The sequence below is a fragment of the Apteryx rowi genome, unplaced genomic scaffold, assembly GCF_003343035.1.
Source record: "Apteryx rowi isolate R43461 unplaced genomic scaffold, aptRow1 scaffold_87, whole genome shotgun sequence".
Classification (NCBI taxonomy): Eukaryota; Metazoa; Chordata; class Aves; order Apterygiformes; family Apterygidae; genus Apteryx; species Apteryx rowi.
The window spans coordinates 2,688,303-2,705,236 of NW_020451171.1; the positions used below are offsets into that span (position 1 = coordinate 2,688,303).

Sequence of the window (16,934 nt, forward strand, 5' to 3'; positions counted from 1 at the left end):
TGGCGGCGGCGGCGGCCTCCCCCCGCCCGCCGCTCGGAGGCGAGGACGCGCTCACCAGTCCGGCCTGCCGCGGCAGGGAGCGGGCGAGGGCGGCGGCCACACGGGCGGAGAGCATGGCGGCGGCGGCGGGCGGTGGCTCCTCCGGACAGGACTCGACGGGACGCGGCTGCCGGCCCCGCGCTCTCTCCACAAAATGGCCGCCGCGCGCTCCGCCCCTTTTGGCGCCGGCGCCCCGCCCCGTGGCGGCGGGGCAGAGGGGTCATGACCCGGAAGCGGTTCCCAAAAGTCTCCTTTCCCTCAGCCCGTCGCGGTTGTTTTATTCTTTTTCCTCCCATCCCTGCAGCCGGCGGCGACTCACAGCTCCGGAAAAATATACAAAAGAGGAAACGGCGCTTTTAAAAAAACAGCCCCTTGCGGCAGGTGTACTTGAAACGGCAATCAGCGGGCGGAGGGGCGCGCGAGCCCCGCCCACGGGGCGGGGGCGTGGTGCGGGGGGCGTGCTCACGCCCCTCTCCTCCGCTTGGYCCCGCCCCGCCCTGACGTGCTGCCTCGCTCCCTCGCTGCCGTGGACTACAAGTCCCAGGAGGCACTGCGGCGAAGGAGGGGCGGCGCGGGGGAAGCCGGGAAGGAGGCGGGAGGCTCAAGGCGGCGGAGGAGGCCGCTGCCATGGAGGGGAAGCTTCAGCGGGTATTAGTGGGCCCCGGAGCGGGCGGGCGAGCGGGCCTCTCCTTGTGAGGGACGGGGGGCTGCAGGGTGCCCCGTGGCCGTGGCCGTGGCCGTGGCCGTGGCCGTGGCCGTGGGCTGCCCCAAGGTGCCCGGGGAGAGGAGATCGCCGGCCTCGGCCACCTCCTTCACCCTGCGCCTGTAGCTCTAGCGGGAGGTTGATGGTGCCTGCCTCGCTGGTTAACGGCCCGGGCTCGCTGGCCTTTAAGTACAGGCAAGCTCGCAGCAAGTTTAAGGTGCTGCGTGATAAAAATCCCGCGTGCCTGGGATTAGGGCGCCTTCAAATCGTTGTGGCTGGAGAGAGTAGCAGAGAGGTGCGGTTCACCCTCTAATCATCAGCTTGGCGCTTCTGTGGCATCCCAGGGTTTTCTTCTACGTCTGGTTCCTGCTGCGTGCGCCTAAGGGCCTGAGGGGTTTCGTTCCTGCTGCGTGCGCCTAAGGGCCTGAGGGGTTTCGTTCCTGCTGCGTGCGCCTAAGGGCCTGAGGGGTTTCGTTCCTGCTGCGTGCCCCTAAGGGCCTGAGGGGTTTCTTCCTGGCGTGGCTCGGGGTGGTGGTCGCTGCGGGCAGCGGGTGTGCGGGGTGTATGGCTGAGCCGCTGGTGTGGGCAAAGCCGAAAGAAGGACTTGCAATAATGCAATGTCTCCTGAAGTTAGGAGACGGAGACCATTTCCATCAGCGAGTTGCCAAGATGACCTTAGGCAGGAATTTGTGTTACCTTAAACTCCCACGTGTTCGGTTAGTATCAGCCATCACCTAATTTTTCCATGGCATCTGAGAGCACTGCCTTGAAGTCTCCTATTGCTGACCTTCTCTTCTACGGCRGAGGTGGTGTCTGCAAGGCTCACGCCTGCAGGTCCTGGTGACCTTTTCTCCCCTGCTAGCCAGCAGAGACTGTTCTAGCAATAACGGTTTGGGCAATTTCATCTTATCCTGCTTGAATGCTGTTTTCACCACCTGCCCAAATACCCATTTAACACCTCCTAGATCATTAGTGTGTCTGTAGCAAACAACTCGGGGGAATAGAAAGATAAGTTTTTGTCATCTGGAGATAAGCAAGTACTTGGAGAAATGAGGGAGATTAAAAAGAATTAAAAATGAAGGGAAATAGTTTTCTAGACTGCAGAGGGTGCCTGAAGAAGAGRCAAAAGAATGTCTCCCATTTTTCCTCTTGTCCTTTGAGGTAGTAGGAGTTTTTCTTCAGGAATTTAGAGCTTGCAGCACTTTCTGTTTCTCGCATCTGTCAGCTATTTTCTGTCCATTCAGTGACTGTTTACTGTCTTTTTTTTTTTTTTTCCCCCCAACTTTTCTGGTAGGTTACTTTATGGCTAAAGAAAGTATTTGGGGATCAGCCCATTCCACAATATGAAGTGAATGCAAAGACCATTGATATCTTGTATGAGCTTGCTGAACACAATGAAGCCAGGGATAGGGATATTTCTTTGCTGATAGATGACATGAAGCAGAAGGCAGCAGAATATGAAGCAGAAGGTGAGTTTGAAGCTCCAGTTCTCAGTTCCATCAATGTTAGAGTTTTTCTTAGTGACCATGTAGATTGTCTCTGTTAAACCCTTAGGAGAAGTTATGAAAGACTATCAATAAGCTAACCATTTGTTCTGGTTCAGCTTTTACTACCATACACTTCATGCTTTCCTTTCACCAAAATTCAGTGACATAAGGTTGGTTGAGAACGATTTCTTAAGCCAGCTTGAGCAGGCTGTAAGTATGGGCAAGCAGATTAATTGCTGAAGCCTCCTTACTTGCTGGGCTRGATAGCACAGCACTGAAATATTGGCTGGATAGGCAGGTGAGCAACACTGCTGCTGATTTAAGAGTCTAAACTGGTGCTTATCTCCTGTTGAGGAAAGCACTTCAGGAACCTGAAACAGCAATGAGGTGATTAAGTTATGCTGTAGCTATSTGGAGTGAGTGTTGATAATGTGTTTTTCTGGAGCAAGTGCGTGGTTCAGAGGGCCATAATAAGTTTTTAACATATCATATACTGAAGGATTGTGCCTTTAATGGCTTTTTTTTTTTCCAAGAAGGAATTTTACTTTTCTGTGAAAAGACTGATTTTTGTACACATGAAGACTTTTTTTTTCCCTAAAAACCCCACTTGTTTTTTTTTCCCTTCAAGTCTTCTAGTGACTTGCCATCAAATAAATCATGATGGAGACTAGATGGTTGCATTAGGCTGTCAGAGAACGTGGGCATTGCCAGTCARGCGTGGGTATGAGCTCTGCTGCAAATTCGGACTCCTTCAGAAGGATGGCTTGTCTTTCCTAATACGGGTCTGTCGTGACAAGCATGTGCATGCCAGGAATGGGTTTAGGCTGAGCTCCACAGTTCTCTGCAGAGGGAAGACCTGAGCGTGCTCATCACCATAGCACAAGGATAAACTCTTGTGTGTATGAGTTTARACACGCCAGTCAGGGAAGGAGTGGAGCAGCTCTCTTCCTCAACACARTGAATTTGCTTGACAAGCAGGAGTGTGACAGCAGTTTGGCATGTTTAAGYCTTCTTTTAAGATTACTCTTCCCCTAACAGTGGAAATGTAACCAAAATTTCTAGAGTGGGATTGAATTCTAGCTTCAGAGAGTGCTCTCTAGGCCTCAGAAGAACAGTGGTATAAAAATTACTAATTTGGCTTGTTTTTGTTTTTCAGCTAACTATCTACAGGACCTTYTCACAGAAAGCCTGGATTTTTCCTTAACTAGTCTGTCCAGTGAGGGCACCGGCTACCTAAATGAGCTGGTGAACAGYGCGATGACACTTGAAACAAAGGACACTTCTCTTGCCAGGTAGTTCTTCCCACTCTGCACCAGGGATGATGGTCTGTGCTGCTTCCTTCTGGCTTTTCAATTCRATGGTTTCAAACTGTACTTTCACACAGGACTTTTACTTGTCCAGCTTTTTTTTGCACCGCTTGGGCAACTTTAAAGGATGTGGGAACTGTGCACAAAGCTGCAACTCCTGATTCTCCTAGCAAGGGAAGTCTCTGAGGTYTGAAAGGTTAAATCCCTCTTTTTCCCCTCCTGCTTTTGTGGTTAGTGGCTGCAGGATGCTACCACCAGGACTTCTGTGRCAGGTAGCACAAGCTAGAGCAGCTTTCACACAGCTTAGGCAAGGACTGAGGAGCTGTAACTGGTGGCTCARTCTCAGCTCTTCTCCTTTCCCTCCCTTACCCAGCTTCACTTAATGTCAGGAGTTTTCCTTAGCTCAGCCACAGAGAAGCAGTAGCTGTTAGTCTGCTCTTCCTGGGCCCCTCTTCCTTGCCTAGCCTCACCCCCAATGCAGTGTGCTGAGCACTGGCAGTAAGGAAAGACCAAGATCTACCTTGGAATCCTTTTTTTTTTTTTTTTTTTAATGGTCTTCAGGAGCTTTGCTCTTCTAGCTCTTCTCCTGAGCCAGAGAGCAGGCAGCTATGAACCATTTGGGAGGAGGAGGAGGTGACTGAAGTACTGCTGGGCATGTCTCAAGGATACRTGTTTTCCGTGACTGAATACAGTTTCTCCCACAGGTGGCTTGGCAAGCCAGGAGTGGAGCTCTTGAATATGTCAAGTTTGGGGGTTATATCCGCTAGAATGCTAGGTCTTGCCTGGCCCTGCCACTACTCGGATTGCTGGGCCATTTCCTCTTCCAGATGAAATTGTTGTTAGTTAAGGGAAGCAGATATCCACAGCAACTTCTTTACTTTCCTCTTCTAAGCTAGCTGGCATTTGTCAGATGTGTCATAACATGAGAACAAAAACACAAGTCATTTGTGGAAAGTGTGGAAAAAATAATAATAATCCTGAGTTTCAGAAGAGCTGACTCCTGAACGTTCCTGCTGAATCTCTCATTTCATTAGTTTCATCTCTGCCATCAACGACTTGACTTGGGATCTGTATGACACGGAATCAAAAAACAGAGAAATGGAACTGGAATTGATCAGCATTAAGAAAAAACTGACTGCCGCGCTGGTGCTGGAAAAGCGGTTACAAGAGTGAGTAATGAATGAAAAAAGGGAAAGACGTGAGCAGTATTGCTGATCTCTGCGGTGTGGTRCATCAGCTGTGATCACTAGCAAGGATCACTGAATTTTCAGGTTTATGGTGCGTCTCTAATTCACAGTATTTGACATCATCTATCAAAAGTCATGTGCTATAGGCACATCCAGTAATCAAAAGAGATTTGGAGTACCATCAAACACATTATTTTAACCCCCAAATGGGCTAAAAGCAGTTGTCACATACGGGCTGGTGTCTTCCAYTGGTTGCTTTCAGCTGAGGTTGAAGATAAACCTGTTTTGCTTACCACAGTTAGTGTGGGTTTTGTTTTGCCTGCCTCCGTCATTTTGACAACAAAAAAGACTTCTAGATAAGAATCTCCTTTAACTAGTGCATGGGAGACTTAAAAACAAAAATTCAAATCCTTTCCCTAAAGGATGTAATCCGTTTTAAATGTTTGGTGAAGCATAGCGGCATCAACCTCTGCTTTGAGGGGACATTGGTCCAGATGATATCCGCAGGTCCCTTCCAGCCTAATTATTTTCTGATTTTGTCATTTAAAGCTGCAACTGTCGTGCTACTTGTAGCAAAGATACTGTAGCTGTGAGCTTATCCCAGGTTTGCCATGGCCCTTTTCTGATTTTAAGTTTAGATAGCTTAGCAGATCTCTAACTAATTAGTAAAGTACACAGTGCGTTACACCAAGTGTTACTCTGCTGTTAGGCAAATGGCCTTTGGTGGTCTGGAGATAACAGCTGTGGATGGTTCCACTGGAGAATCTTGCAGGGAAATTCAAGTGCTTTCTCTGTTCTCTCCCTTCTGGTGTTGGTTGTATTGCAGGGTTTAGCTTGACTATAGATGATTAAGAAGTATGTATATAGTGGTATCTCTTTGAATGTAAAGGTTTGCTTGCTTTTGTATTTTTTTTTTTAAGGGACCTTAAAAAAACAGAGGAACATTTGGAGGTAGAAAAAGCAAAAGCTGAGAGCCGATCCCAGAACTTAAAGTTCCTGAAAGACAAATCTGAGGATTTCAAAATCAGGATCAAGGCTGCTGAGGTAGATGGAAGGAATTTTCTAATGAGACCTTGTGAAGTGGTAGCGCAGCCATGGCTGGTTGGGCCCAAAATTGTACTAAGAGACATCCCTGGAGTTTCCTAGACTTCAGGACATAAGACTCTGGTCCTCTTAGGACTCTGGCTACCATGCTTTGGTTGTTCCTACTATGCTTTTTCGCCGTGACATCCTATAGTAGATGCAAGGACATATTTTCTTTCACAAAGAACTGCATTAGCTCAGATTACCTTGTATTTACTCTGAGGTACTCTAATATAAGAGTGTACAGTCAGTTAGCAGCAGAGCAGCTGACTCACTGTGGTAGCTTGTGGGTCAAAATTCTGAATATAGCCCTTTTTGAGATTAATGAATGGTTAAACATTGAAGACACAAGTTGTACTGTCTTTCCGTTCACCTTTCTTGCATCATGAAGGATGTGTGAATGTTTTATGTAATTCTTGGGTGCTGTCCAATATTTTGACAAATCGGAGGTGGAAAACATTGTATTAGACTAATGACACTTTATTGGGAAACCTCTTCCCAGCCTTTGCAAATGCTCTTCTCCCACTAGTTTTCTGGAAAGATCTGTTATTATTAGTATAAATTTTAGTAGTAGCTGATTTCATATAGCAGCTAGATCTACGGTTCAAATAGCACACGTTTCTGTTGTTGTTAGCAAACTGCGTTCCTGTTCTGATCAAAACGCAAGTTAGCGGCAACATCTTTCTCCTCTCTGTTACATTTTGCTGTCAGTTGTGTCTGCGTGGTAGGAGAGTACATACTGTACAAACTGTCTTCTCATTTGTAGGAGCAGCTTTCTGCCACAGGGTTGGACCAGTCTTTGACGCATCAGTCACTAGTGAACCTGTCTGAGGTAGGTCTTTTGGTACAAGATGGATGTTTCTGCAGTGGTACGGGCCCGTCTTGTTTGTTGTGTGGTTTCGGGAAATGCACTTTGTCATTTGACTACTTGAACAGAAAAAGAGGTCCCAAGAAAAATCCCATAGGCAGATACCTCTGAACTGAGGAATGTCAGATGGGTCTGTCTCTCCTGGAAGCATCTATGGGTGCTGAAGTTGTGCCTCTTCTTCAGGGTTAAATGAGCACTTGTTTTAGACTTGGGAAGAAGCTTTCCCTCTGGAGTGATTGAGCGGAACAACTGGAATCTTTATTTTGTTGTATTTTGTTTTTTTCCCCCTTTTCCACTTTCTGCCTTTGTCCGTAATTGGGCAGGTAGTCTACTAGAGAATTTTGTATAATAAATAAAAAGCTACTGAAGGAATATTTTCAGGGAATTGGCAGTCCCTCATCTGTCTGCTGACTCCGTGATCTCTGCTGTAAATGGTGTGGACAGTCTGGGGAATATATCCTGTTACAGGGTTGCCTGTGTTTTGGAAGTTACTAGATAAAATGACCCAGGTGGTTCCTTCTAGTATGTATGAAATAAACCCGCTCTCAAACACTTCTAAGCAGGGGGAAGAGGCAGTGTGAAGTCCAGGTTCTGAACTACTGTGTGCCTTCTTCTTGTGTCTCTAAAAATAACATTTTTGGATGTATTGTAAGCCCAGCAGGGTAATAAGTTAAAGGAAAAAGCATGTTTCTTGTATTACTAACCATTTCTTTTTTTTTTGGCTTTTCCTGCATGTTAGTTACTTTGAACAATGAAAGTAGCTATCCTGATTTTACTTTGCGGTTCTCATGAACCGGCGCTGGGTGGCAATGTTTACATTGCACAGTGTTTCAGAAGAGCACTAACCAAAACCCATTTGCTGTGGAATTTGACATGTTAAAAATTATAGGCAATTTTCTGTAGGTCTTAAGTTTTATCTGACCTTTGCCTTCTAAAACCTGAATATAAGGGCAGGTTTGACTCACTACCGTTCCTACATCTGCTTTGCTGAGAGCTCAGTTAATTGGGCGGCGTGGATGACTTCATCCTCATAGCGCATTTTTTCCTTTAGGTTGATTATTTATAGAGGGTTGAGAGCTGTGGAAGGTGCTCGGTTTTCAGCCCCAGAGAGAAATTATCTCCCCACGTTCATCGCGTGAGCAAAGCAGTGCAAGTGGCAGGGGAATCTTTCTTTGCTGCCACATGTGCAAAGCCCTGTTTTTACAGAGAAGCCACAGGCATGAGAGCCTCGCTCCTTCCTTCCTCACTTCTCTCTCCTGGCCTACAGCGAAGTTGCCACCAGAAGGCCACTGTCTGGTGGATTTTAAGTTAAAAACCTCTCTCCTTTCAGGGAGGTAAGATCAAGTGGTTATAGTGTAGGAAAAAAAACTGTATATTTTCAAAAAGGAAGAAAAATTAATTTATACCTCAGGGTTAAATCTGGGCTGGGTTTGACTGACTGGTAACTGTGATAACTGAAAGAATGGTAGATCTTTATTTTTCCGTAGCTTTTGAGAAAGATCATCAGAGCTCTAACCAACGTGTGGATTCTGAAATGCTGTAGATAATTGTAGATCTATTTCATTGATTTGCATCACTTACACAAGTAAGACGGTAGAATAAAATCTGCTGCTTTGCTCTGTTCACAGAAACTGGCTGAATTAGAGCAAGAAATTGTGCCTTTGAAGACGAAACTGGAGTCCTACCTCGATTTAACTCCTGTAATTATTTTTTCTCTAGTCTATTGTATTGCCATCAGATTAGTTTTAATGGAGTTCAAAAGGTAAAGGTTATTGTTGCAGTGGTTTCAGTGGACAAATATTTGCCGTTTTAAATCTCTACAGGTCTGTTAATGAACTGTCTAAACAGAAGATTATACTTAAACGAAAGGCTATTTATTTCTTGATGAAAAACAAGAAATTAAGTGTGTCTACCAAGTAAGCTGTTTTCTTCTAACAAAATGCATAGGAATGTGACAGGAACAGAATGGCTGGGTGAGCTCAGTATCAAGGTGAATTAAACAGAAATTAGACAGAAGTTTGGAGGAGGAAAATAAAATTCCGTAGTATAAAAATATGTGTAAAATTTACCAATAATTTTAAGTATACCGACTAGGCTGTCAGTATGGTGGACACAGCCCACATGCAGAGGTTGAAGCTCTGAGCAAGATTTAAAAGATTATGAAAAAATACCCAAATGTAGGCTCTGATTCCTAAACAAGAACTCTGTCTTTTGAGTACTGGCCGCTCCATCATTTCCTTTGATCTCTGTAGAGGGTGCTGGATGCTCAGCTCTTCAAAAAAGCAGGTCTCATTTAGGTAACCGAACTGCTGTTTTGAGAGCCCTTGTCTGTGTATCTCTTCCTCATTTTTAAATTTTGGCTATTGTCATTACTGGTCACTGTGTTAGGAATTACTCTCAGGCTGGCTCATGAAGCACTGTTTATTTAAAGGACTTCAGTCATTTCAAATTAGGAGAACCCTTGCTGCAAAAGGTTTTCAGTTAAGGGGACTTCTGTAAACAACTTTACAGAGACTTAAAGAAATTGTGGGTAAACAGGAATTGTTTAGTCCATAAAACAGAAGGCCTTGGCTTTGCATCAAGTCTGCACATTTTCCACTTGTAATGCTTGGGASTACTGAACACCAGTCTTTCTCATTTCCTTTGAACATTGCCCTTACTTTTACAGATGAGTATTAAGGACTTCCCTCTTTGGTGTTCAGAGGAGATGTGGCAATAATTGGGGAGGACTGTGGAATGGATTTTGGTTTTATTAAATAAACCTGTAATCTAGACGGTCACAGTTGCATTTAAGTTACCGGATACGGCCCCTGTTATCTCCATATCTGAGCATCCAACAACCTGTAGTATAGCTAACCTCTTAATTCTTCTGTGTGAGAAGAGAAAAAGACTTAATGTTTTTATGAATGGGGCAGAGAAACCAAGAGACTTGTCCAAAATTACATAGAAAGTCTATGATGAATTAAGTCTCTTTTATTATAGATTAGGGACCTGCCTGTTGACCACCCTTTTCTCTTCGCTTTCTCAGTCCCTGCGTTGAGTTCCTGCCTCTAAACACATTTTGCTGCAACCTAGCTTCTCCTTCATACGGCTACTGCTTTCCTTCTCCTACAAGAAAAGGATGAAGGGAGAGGGTGGGATTGCTAGTCATTTAATCCATCTTACTCTGAGAGGCAGCTGCCACGACTTTCCTCAAGCAAAACAGGCCATTCAAATTGGATTAGGTTCTTCAGTTCCCTGCTGCCCCTCCATCTTGCTGTCAGTGGAGACAGGGAGGGCCCTGGGGCCTCCCTTCTGGTGCAGGCAGAGTGAGGGAGAAAGGCTTATCCTTGCACGCTGCTAGAAGCTTTTTGTGCTTTGGAAGATTCATGCCTGAATATATTTAAAATCCAGTTCCTTGGCTGGCAGTTTTGGGAAATTCGTAAGTGTTTTCCTAGATACTAGGTCTTACTAAACTTTAAAAATGTATGTGACCACCCCAACCAAAATGATGTTAGTCTCTTGATGTCAGTACCTTTTGCACGTGAACAGTGTATGGAAAACTGACTTCATTGTTCCCAAATTCCCCTACGGCATGTCATTAAAGTCTTGCGGTGATACAGGGACTCTGTGTTCAAGCTGAAATACTGCTTTTTATGCCCTTTTCTCTCTTTAGAATCCTTCCCTTGCACAAGTGAAGATTGAAGAAGCAAAACGAGAACTGGTAAGAGTTTTTATTTCTCATAGAGACTTAAATGGGTGCTGTCATTCCAAAACAAGCTATATGCATTAATTGGTTGTGAATTTATCTACCTTAGACTGTAGTCTTAATGATCTCCAGAGGGAAATTTTACTTTGGTAAGGTAGAAGCCGTGCATATTGGTAGGAGGAACTGTTGGAGGGATGAAGCCTAAAGCTACAAAGGCAGTCAGGCATAATGATACCAGTGGGGATTAAGCAGCTATATCCCTCTGGATTTTGTCTGCCTCACCTGCCAGAGTGTGTTTTCACTCGTGTTGCAGCTTCTTGGTCCCATGACCTTCATGAATCCTCAAAGGTCAATAAGTCCTATGTTTTATTTAATAACTACCTTGTGGCCTGCAATATAGACCTTCCCCTGTAAAACATCATGCCCGATTCATCTGTGCTTGTGTAACCTGCAAGCGTGATTGCTGGGAAACGTTTCATCTAAAGCTGTTTTGGAAGTTCATGTGTAGCTTTTCAAGGTGAACTGGGCCCAGTTCAAGCTCAAAACCTGTCTTTATGCCTTTGGGCTACGTCCTGCTTGCTTGTAGACACAGTGCAGGGTATTCGGTGATAAACTCTAAAGCTGTGATCAGAATCATGGTTACCTGGGAGTATTTGGTACATTTTTGGCTGGGGTTGCTTGGGTTGGTGAGGCACCTGTTTTTGTTTCAGAAATATAAATCCGCCTTCGCAGCATGAGGCTTTTATCAGGTCAGACTGCTCACTGCTGGACTGAATACCTGTTCAGCTTGAGAGTCCCACTGGGGCACAGTATAAAGGCCATTCAGCTTGTTTAGCCCTTCATTTTGTGATTTCTTTGTAGTTCTTAGTAAAAAAATTTTTCCTTTGCGTTGTAAGCTTAGTAATAAAAAAAAAAGCCTCTGATTTACCAGCATTCCTTGCCTGTGTCATGTTGCAAGACATTGAGAGATCGGGGCATGGAGTTGCATTTCTGCTCAGCCTGGTAGTTGTTTCTAAAAACATCAGCTCCAAGGAACGCAGGGCAGGGCTTCATGGACTGCTGGTGTCTGAAATGCCCTGCTTGGTCAGTCAGTGCAACTGGAATGAAACTCTTTACTGCTRTTGCAAAAGGTCTGATGACCATTGAGGCTAACAAACCTGTTTGGCTTGTTGTGTTTGTATACATTTGATGCGCAAAATGCCTCATTTAATCATTTAGTTTACTTTTGGAAATTGTACTGAGAGCAGTGCAGTACTGAAAAGCACCAGATAGCGTTGGGCCATTTTGTCCCTGGTCTTTGGTGCATTGCTAACCAAAATCACTTATATTGTCAAATTGCCATTTGCAGTAGTAGTGAGAACTTCCAGTTCAATACTGGGGTTAATGAGTGCTAATAGTATTCACGAGATCTGATCATTGTGGAAGTACTTGTCTAACAAGAATATTAGGAAACTGCTTTGCAGTCGCTAAGTCCTCTTGGTTCTCTCTCTTGCTAGGATGCCTTGGAGGCAGAGTTCTCGTCGCAGCTTGACATGCTGACTCTTTCGATGCCAGAGCCCAGCAAACTCCGATTCACCTGAAGTGGCCTGCGTGGAAGAAGATGTCCTTTCTAATTGTCTATTTGCACTAGTAAAACCTATTGGACTTCTAAATGTACTTTTGCAGCTTTCTGCCTTTCTCTTCTTGCTGTTGGATGGCACACTTGTGACCTTTCAGCAAGCATGCTCGTTTTTTACGGTTCGTGTAGCCTTGCATTTGTAATCACCTATTTTTCCATAAAATAAACCCCAAACGCTCTTGTTTCCTTAAACRGTTTTTCCATAGGTGATACAGCTCTGTAAGTGGCCTCCAGATGGCATCCTCGTCAGGAAATGTCCCTGTCAGGATTTGGTTGACCTTTTTGCCTCCAGCAGTCTAACTGATCTGGGAGTCTGGCTTCCCTCAGTCTCCCTGTCCAGGCTCTGGAATGCATTTTTTTTTTTTTCCCCCCCCAGGGTCCCCTCTTTGGTAGTGCAAATATAATATGACAGACTCTTTACACCTACTAGATCATTGGGGTTTTYGCTTCTTTATTTTATTCTGCCTTGTCAGCTCAGAACTGAGGACACATCAAGYTTTTCCACCCATAGCATGTCTAACATTTACTGAGTTTGTGAAGACAAATTCTAGACTTAGGTCTAGAGCACATGTAAGTTTGGGCATTTTGGGCATCAAGAAATTTAACTGCTCCTTCCCATTAAATGTCTTCAGCAGGGATTTGATATATTAATCAAAATGACTGATATGGAAAATTGATCTAGGGCTCAGAATAGTAGTTCCCAGTGCCTGAGTCCTGCAGTCTGAGACAGCCAACAAAGGGCAATTTCTTTTTTTCCTGTGAGATGGTTGTCTGCTTTCTTGGGAACAAGCTGAGCTCTGACTTATTTCACATGGGTCATAGTGCAGGCTTCACGTGGTAACAAATCTTACCTCTTGTGCAGGTGGGTAAAAGCTGAGATGAAATGTGCCAGCATCAACCTCCTAAATATCCATAGTGTCTTTGCAGTCTGAGAAAGTGGAAACCCATTGTACCAGCCTGTAAGGTTTGCCCTTGTTCAAGACTTTAAGTTTACTGTTGACAACTTTTTTATTTTTTTTTTAACATTATAAATAGCACTAAGAAAGTGGTAGTAGGAAGATAGCTTTATGGATAGTGAAGTAATAACTTTAGAAACAAAAAATGGGCTTTACAGTAAGACCTTTCTAGGTCTGAAAATACATGGGTATTTTTGCAGATCTGCTGTGGGATGTGATCATTTTTAACATAGGCTGTCCCTTCCCACTCTGTCTCTTCAAATAGGTCCCTAGAAGCCACTTCTTTCCTCCACACTAGCCATAAACACCCCCAGCATTTAAAAGCTGTTTTGTACTAAAAAGCAAGAGTCCTGTGGGAAGAAGTAAGATCTATAAATAGTGGCAATACTTAAGGATCAAGCACAGACTGGGCCTCTTTTGTAGTGGGCAGTGTTCAAACAGCAGTGATGCTCTCTTGGTGACAACTCGTAGCTTCGTTTGCAATTAGARTCGCAGAAGATTATGGTAACGGTATGCTGTGTTGTGCCTGTCCCCAGTAGCTGTTAGTTACTTCACTGCAGGAGTTAGTCTCACTGATTTGTAGCAAGGGATATTCTTTCAATTGCTTGATCTCTTTCCTTGAAGCAGTAAGACTGTGGGATCTGTATCGATGATAATGCTTAGCTTGGGGTGCATCCCTGTGATGATTTCTAAGAACCTGCAAACTCAGAACAACGCCAGGCTGAGTAAACTGCCACGGTCTCGTCACGCTGTGGCCTTCCTCAGGTATTTCTTTCACCTTGCCAGGGAAAAAATTGAAAGATGCTCTGAAAGCCCATACTTCTGTAGGAATCTTCTGCTTCTTCCATATCCCAAAGGAACTTGCTGTTTAGTTTCAGGGTTTTTCTCATTAAAAAGTTAGGAAAGGATTATTTGCCTTCGTTTAATGACTATTTGTCCTCAATTCTTTGTAGCCTAGAAGTCAAGGTAGCAAGAGCAAGTGGAAGAACTATCTTTGTACAGGTGGGCTAAACAGGCTAAGGGGAAACTACCTCAAGGAGGTAACAGATGTGGGATGCAGAACAGTCATAGCAGTGTGGGACCTAGAACAGATACCGCCATAGCTTACCAAAGACCAGGCTGAAAAAGGCAAGATAGTGGTCTTTGAATCTGGAAAGAGCACAAACTGATCTCCTCTTCCATTGCGGAAAGGAAAAGAAGGCATAGACTTCAAAGGCATCAAAYGATATTTAGGTAGACATTGGGGAGCAGTATAACAGGAAAGCCCTTGTAAGGCCCTGGAGTTCATGGCCAACGGTGGTTAAGGTAACTTAATTACTGGAGGTTTTTAAGAACAGATCAGAAATGCTTTGCTTAAACATTTATAATGCTAGGGGAAGTCGATCATGCTTTGGCATAGGAAGATAGATTAGATGACTGCTTGAGGACGCTACTGGCTCTGTTTTTCAATGAGAGCCTCAAGATTTATTCAGCTTAGCATTAGACAAAGACCTTTTATTGCCATGTGTGTTATCAGGACTCCAGGCGTGGGCAGATGTCCCAAGGCTGTGGCACCTCCCTTAAGCACCACCTAATCACACAATACAGCCCCAGGTGGGGACTTTGGGTTTCTTCCTCCTGCTGTGCCCCTAAGGCTCTCCCTCGCTTCCCAGCTTTGCAGAGCTGACCACAACATGCAGGTTATTTCACAGTATGTGCCAGGGACCATATGCTGGCAAATAGCCTGACTATGGCTGTCAGCAGGGCTGGGCTCGGACCGAAGAACTGTCCAAAGATAGCTGCATTTTGCTTGCTCGCACGGGAAACGTCAGGAGAAAAAATATCCAGCAGCTGCATCCTAGCCACGGGCCACAGCTGAGCCGCCTGCAGCACATGCAGCATAAATCAGCTGCCAGTTGTCAGCTTATACAGTGCYGCTTTTGATAGATAAGGGGAAAGTTGAATAAACTAGATTTATGCAGCCAGTGGACTTCAAGTAAGATTTCTCAGCTCTTCAATTACACATTTGCATGGACAGAGCTCCTTGCAGAAGGGTCAGAGGCGCCTCACGGCACCGGGGTTACTTTAGGGCGATCCAGCTTTTTCGGCACGGGGATTGGACGCCGGTGCGGGAACCCCTGGCAGAAGCAGTGGCTCACGAGTCTGAGCAGAAAACATGTGATTTTGGGCTTTGCCCTCTGCCCTGGCAGCTGCTCTGCATTTGCACGGGGGTCACGGCGAGCAGCGAGGAGCTGCCGCGCGCRGATGGGGCTGCCGGCTGGACCACTTGCCCGTTGCATATTCAGAAATAACTGCCCAACTGAGAGCGACACGGATGCTTGGAGAGCGTTTCCCTTCCTCCTTCAGCCCAAGTTTGGGACTAAATCAGGGGCTCCCGCGACTTGGGGGCAGCTCTCCGCTCTGCGGGAGGTTCAACGGCCGTAGCAGATCGCCGCGGGACGGCGGCTGAGGTCAGACCGAGCTGCAGACTGCGCTGCTTTGCTTGCAGAGCATGGAGGATGTGCACGCTTTATCGCAGCGCCTCCAGCTCCTCCGCCTAGAAAACACTAGCATCCAAATTCCACCCCCCCAAAAAGTAATTAGTTAAAATTAAACACTTAGGCATGTAAACATATTGGTCAACCTCAAGTGAAAACATGTATAAATGTATCAGTTTTACCGCAAAGTGACATACTTTTCTTATCAACTTAACATTTAACTTAATAACTGCTTTAGAAAAAAAAAATAGAATTACCCTCAAATAAACTAAGCGATATGGATTTATTTAAAGAAAACATTTGGGTACTAAAACAAGAATAACAACAGTTAAAATGCTAGAGAAATATAAAATATATGGGGCAAACTTAAAGCTATCAAGTTGAAATACATACTTATTTGACAACTCAAAATTCATTGAATCAAACAACGTGGGTGGAAAGTGTTTTGGCTGTATGTTTTGGCTATATTTTAGCTGGTCTGTATTACAGAAATTTTCTTTTTGTTGCAAATGTTCCACTGCAATTTTTTTCAAGCTTCTGTTGACTGAAGTGTTGACAATTTTTTCATTTGCATCAATTCTTATTTTAGTCGATATAGAATAATAATCCGGAATCTTTGCCATTAAGTAAATTTAAGATATATTAAAGTCATTTCATATTAAAAGAAGTTGATTCCATTTGGTAATGTCTCCAGTAAAACACTCCAAACAGTCTTCCATTTGGGGAACTTTTAAACAAATACGAATTCAATATGGCAAAATTCCTGTAAAAGTACTTCAGATTTTTGTAGTACTGAACAGAAGTGTGACTTTGGTCCTTATAGGTCTGGGAAAGGTTTTGTATTTCTGAATTATTCATTGAGTTTTTAAATTACTGCGGAAAACCCGAAGAAGCACTAGTAATCCTGGCCTGCTCGGCTTTGCGCGCTGCAGGAAATCCTGCAGCGTTGTATCTGAGCGCACGGTTGCCATTAATAACTGAAAGCAGCTTTAGAAACGTTTTATGTTTTCCTGTACGCCGACGTCAGGAAAACAGCTCCGCGCCGGAGCCGGCTGGGAGGATTTCTGCTCCTCCGCGGCAAACTCTGCTCGGGTCCTGCAAGAACCAGCTCTCGCTTCGACACGGGCCTGCTTGCTCCTTCCCCTCCTAGTCCTCCGGCCCGTCTCCCCGGGAACTCAGAACCATTTCCCTGCTGTTTCTCCTAATCTGGCATTTAAAGTCTCAGACGATCCAGGTTTGACCCAGCGTCGGGAGCCCGAGCGCGCCCTGGCCCTCAAATACCCATTTTGGGCTATTTTCCTCGAAGAGGCCCGTACCCGCCCGCAGGGCCTGCGCCGGGGGCGCCCGCGCGGGGGCGCTGCATAGCGCGGCGGGCGGCGGCCGCTCTGGCCGGCGCTCTCCTGCTCGGCGGCCSCGGCTCGCCGGAAGTGACGCCAGGCAGCGGAGCCCCGCGGCCTCCGGTGACATTTTCTCTGGCGTCGGGGGCGAGGTGATCGCCAACGACACCGAGTTCCAGCCCGA

General features: G+C 45.2%; 2 protein-coding genes across 4 annotated transcripts in view; one reads left to right on the forward strand and one right to left on the reverse strand.

Annotated features, from left to right (window-relative positions):
- Positions 1-217, reverse strand: part of ATP5F1A (ATP synthase F1 subunit alpha) — a 7,963-nt gene extending 7,746 nt beyond the window's left edge. The window contains exon 1 of the mRNA XM_026090655.1: positions 56-217. Coding sequence (XP_025946440.1) covers positions 56-115 — 60 coding nt within the window. The 5' untranslated portion in view covers positions 116-217. The remainder of the gene's footprint in view (positions 1-55) is intronic.
- Positions 218-493: 276 nt separating this feature from the next.
- HAUS1 (HAUS augmin like complex subunit 1) lies at positions 494-12,172 on the forward strand. Of its 3 annotated transcripts, none has more exons than XM_026090662.1 (9): positions 494-687; positions 2,037-2,211; positions 3,386-3,521; positions 4,571-4,705; positions 5,644-5,767; positions 6,573-6,638; positions 8,303-8,436; positions 10,330-10,377; positions 11,859-11,949. In XM_026090662.1, exons 1-8 carry the CDS (start codon positions 667-669, stop codon positions 10,349-10,351), a joined length of 813 nt encoding a protein of 270 aa, XP_025946447.1. In that variant the 5' UTR covers positions 494-666; the 3' UTR covers positions 10,352-10,377; positions 11,859-11,949. The 3 variants fall into 3 exon arrangements, 2 of the variants coding, with proteins under 2 accessions (XP_025946447.1, XP_025946446.1); XR_003257652.1 differs by lacking the exon at positions 11,859-11,949 and adding an exon at positions 8,498-8,590 and having other exon boundaries at positions 500-687; positions 8,303-8,374; positions 10,330-10,358; XM_026090661.1 differs by having other exon boundaries at positions 510-687; positions 8,303-8,374; positions 11,859-12,172.
- The last annotated feature ends 4,762 nt before the right edge of the window (positions 12,173-16,934 follow it).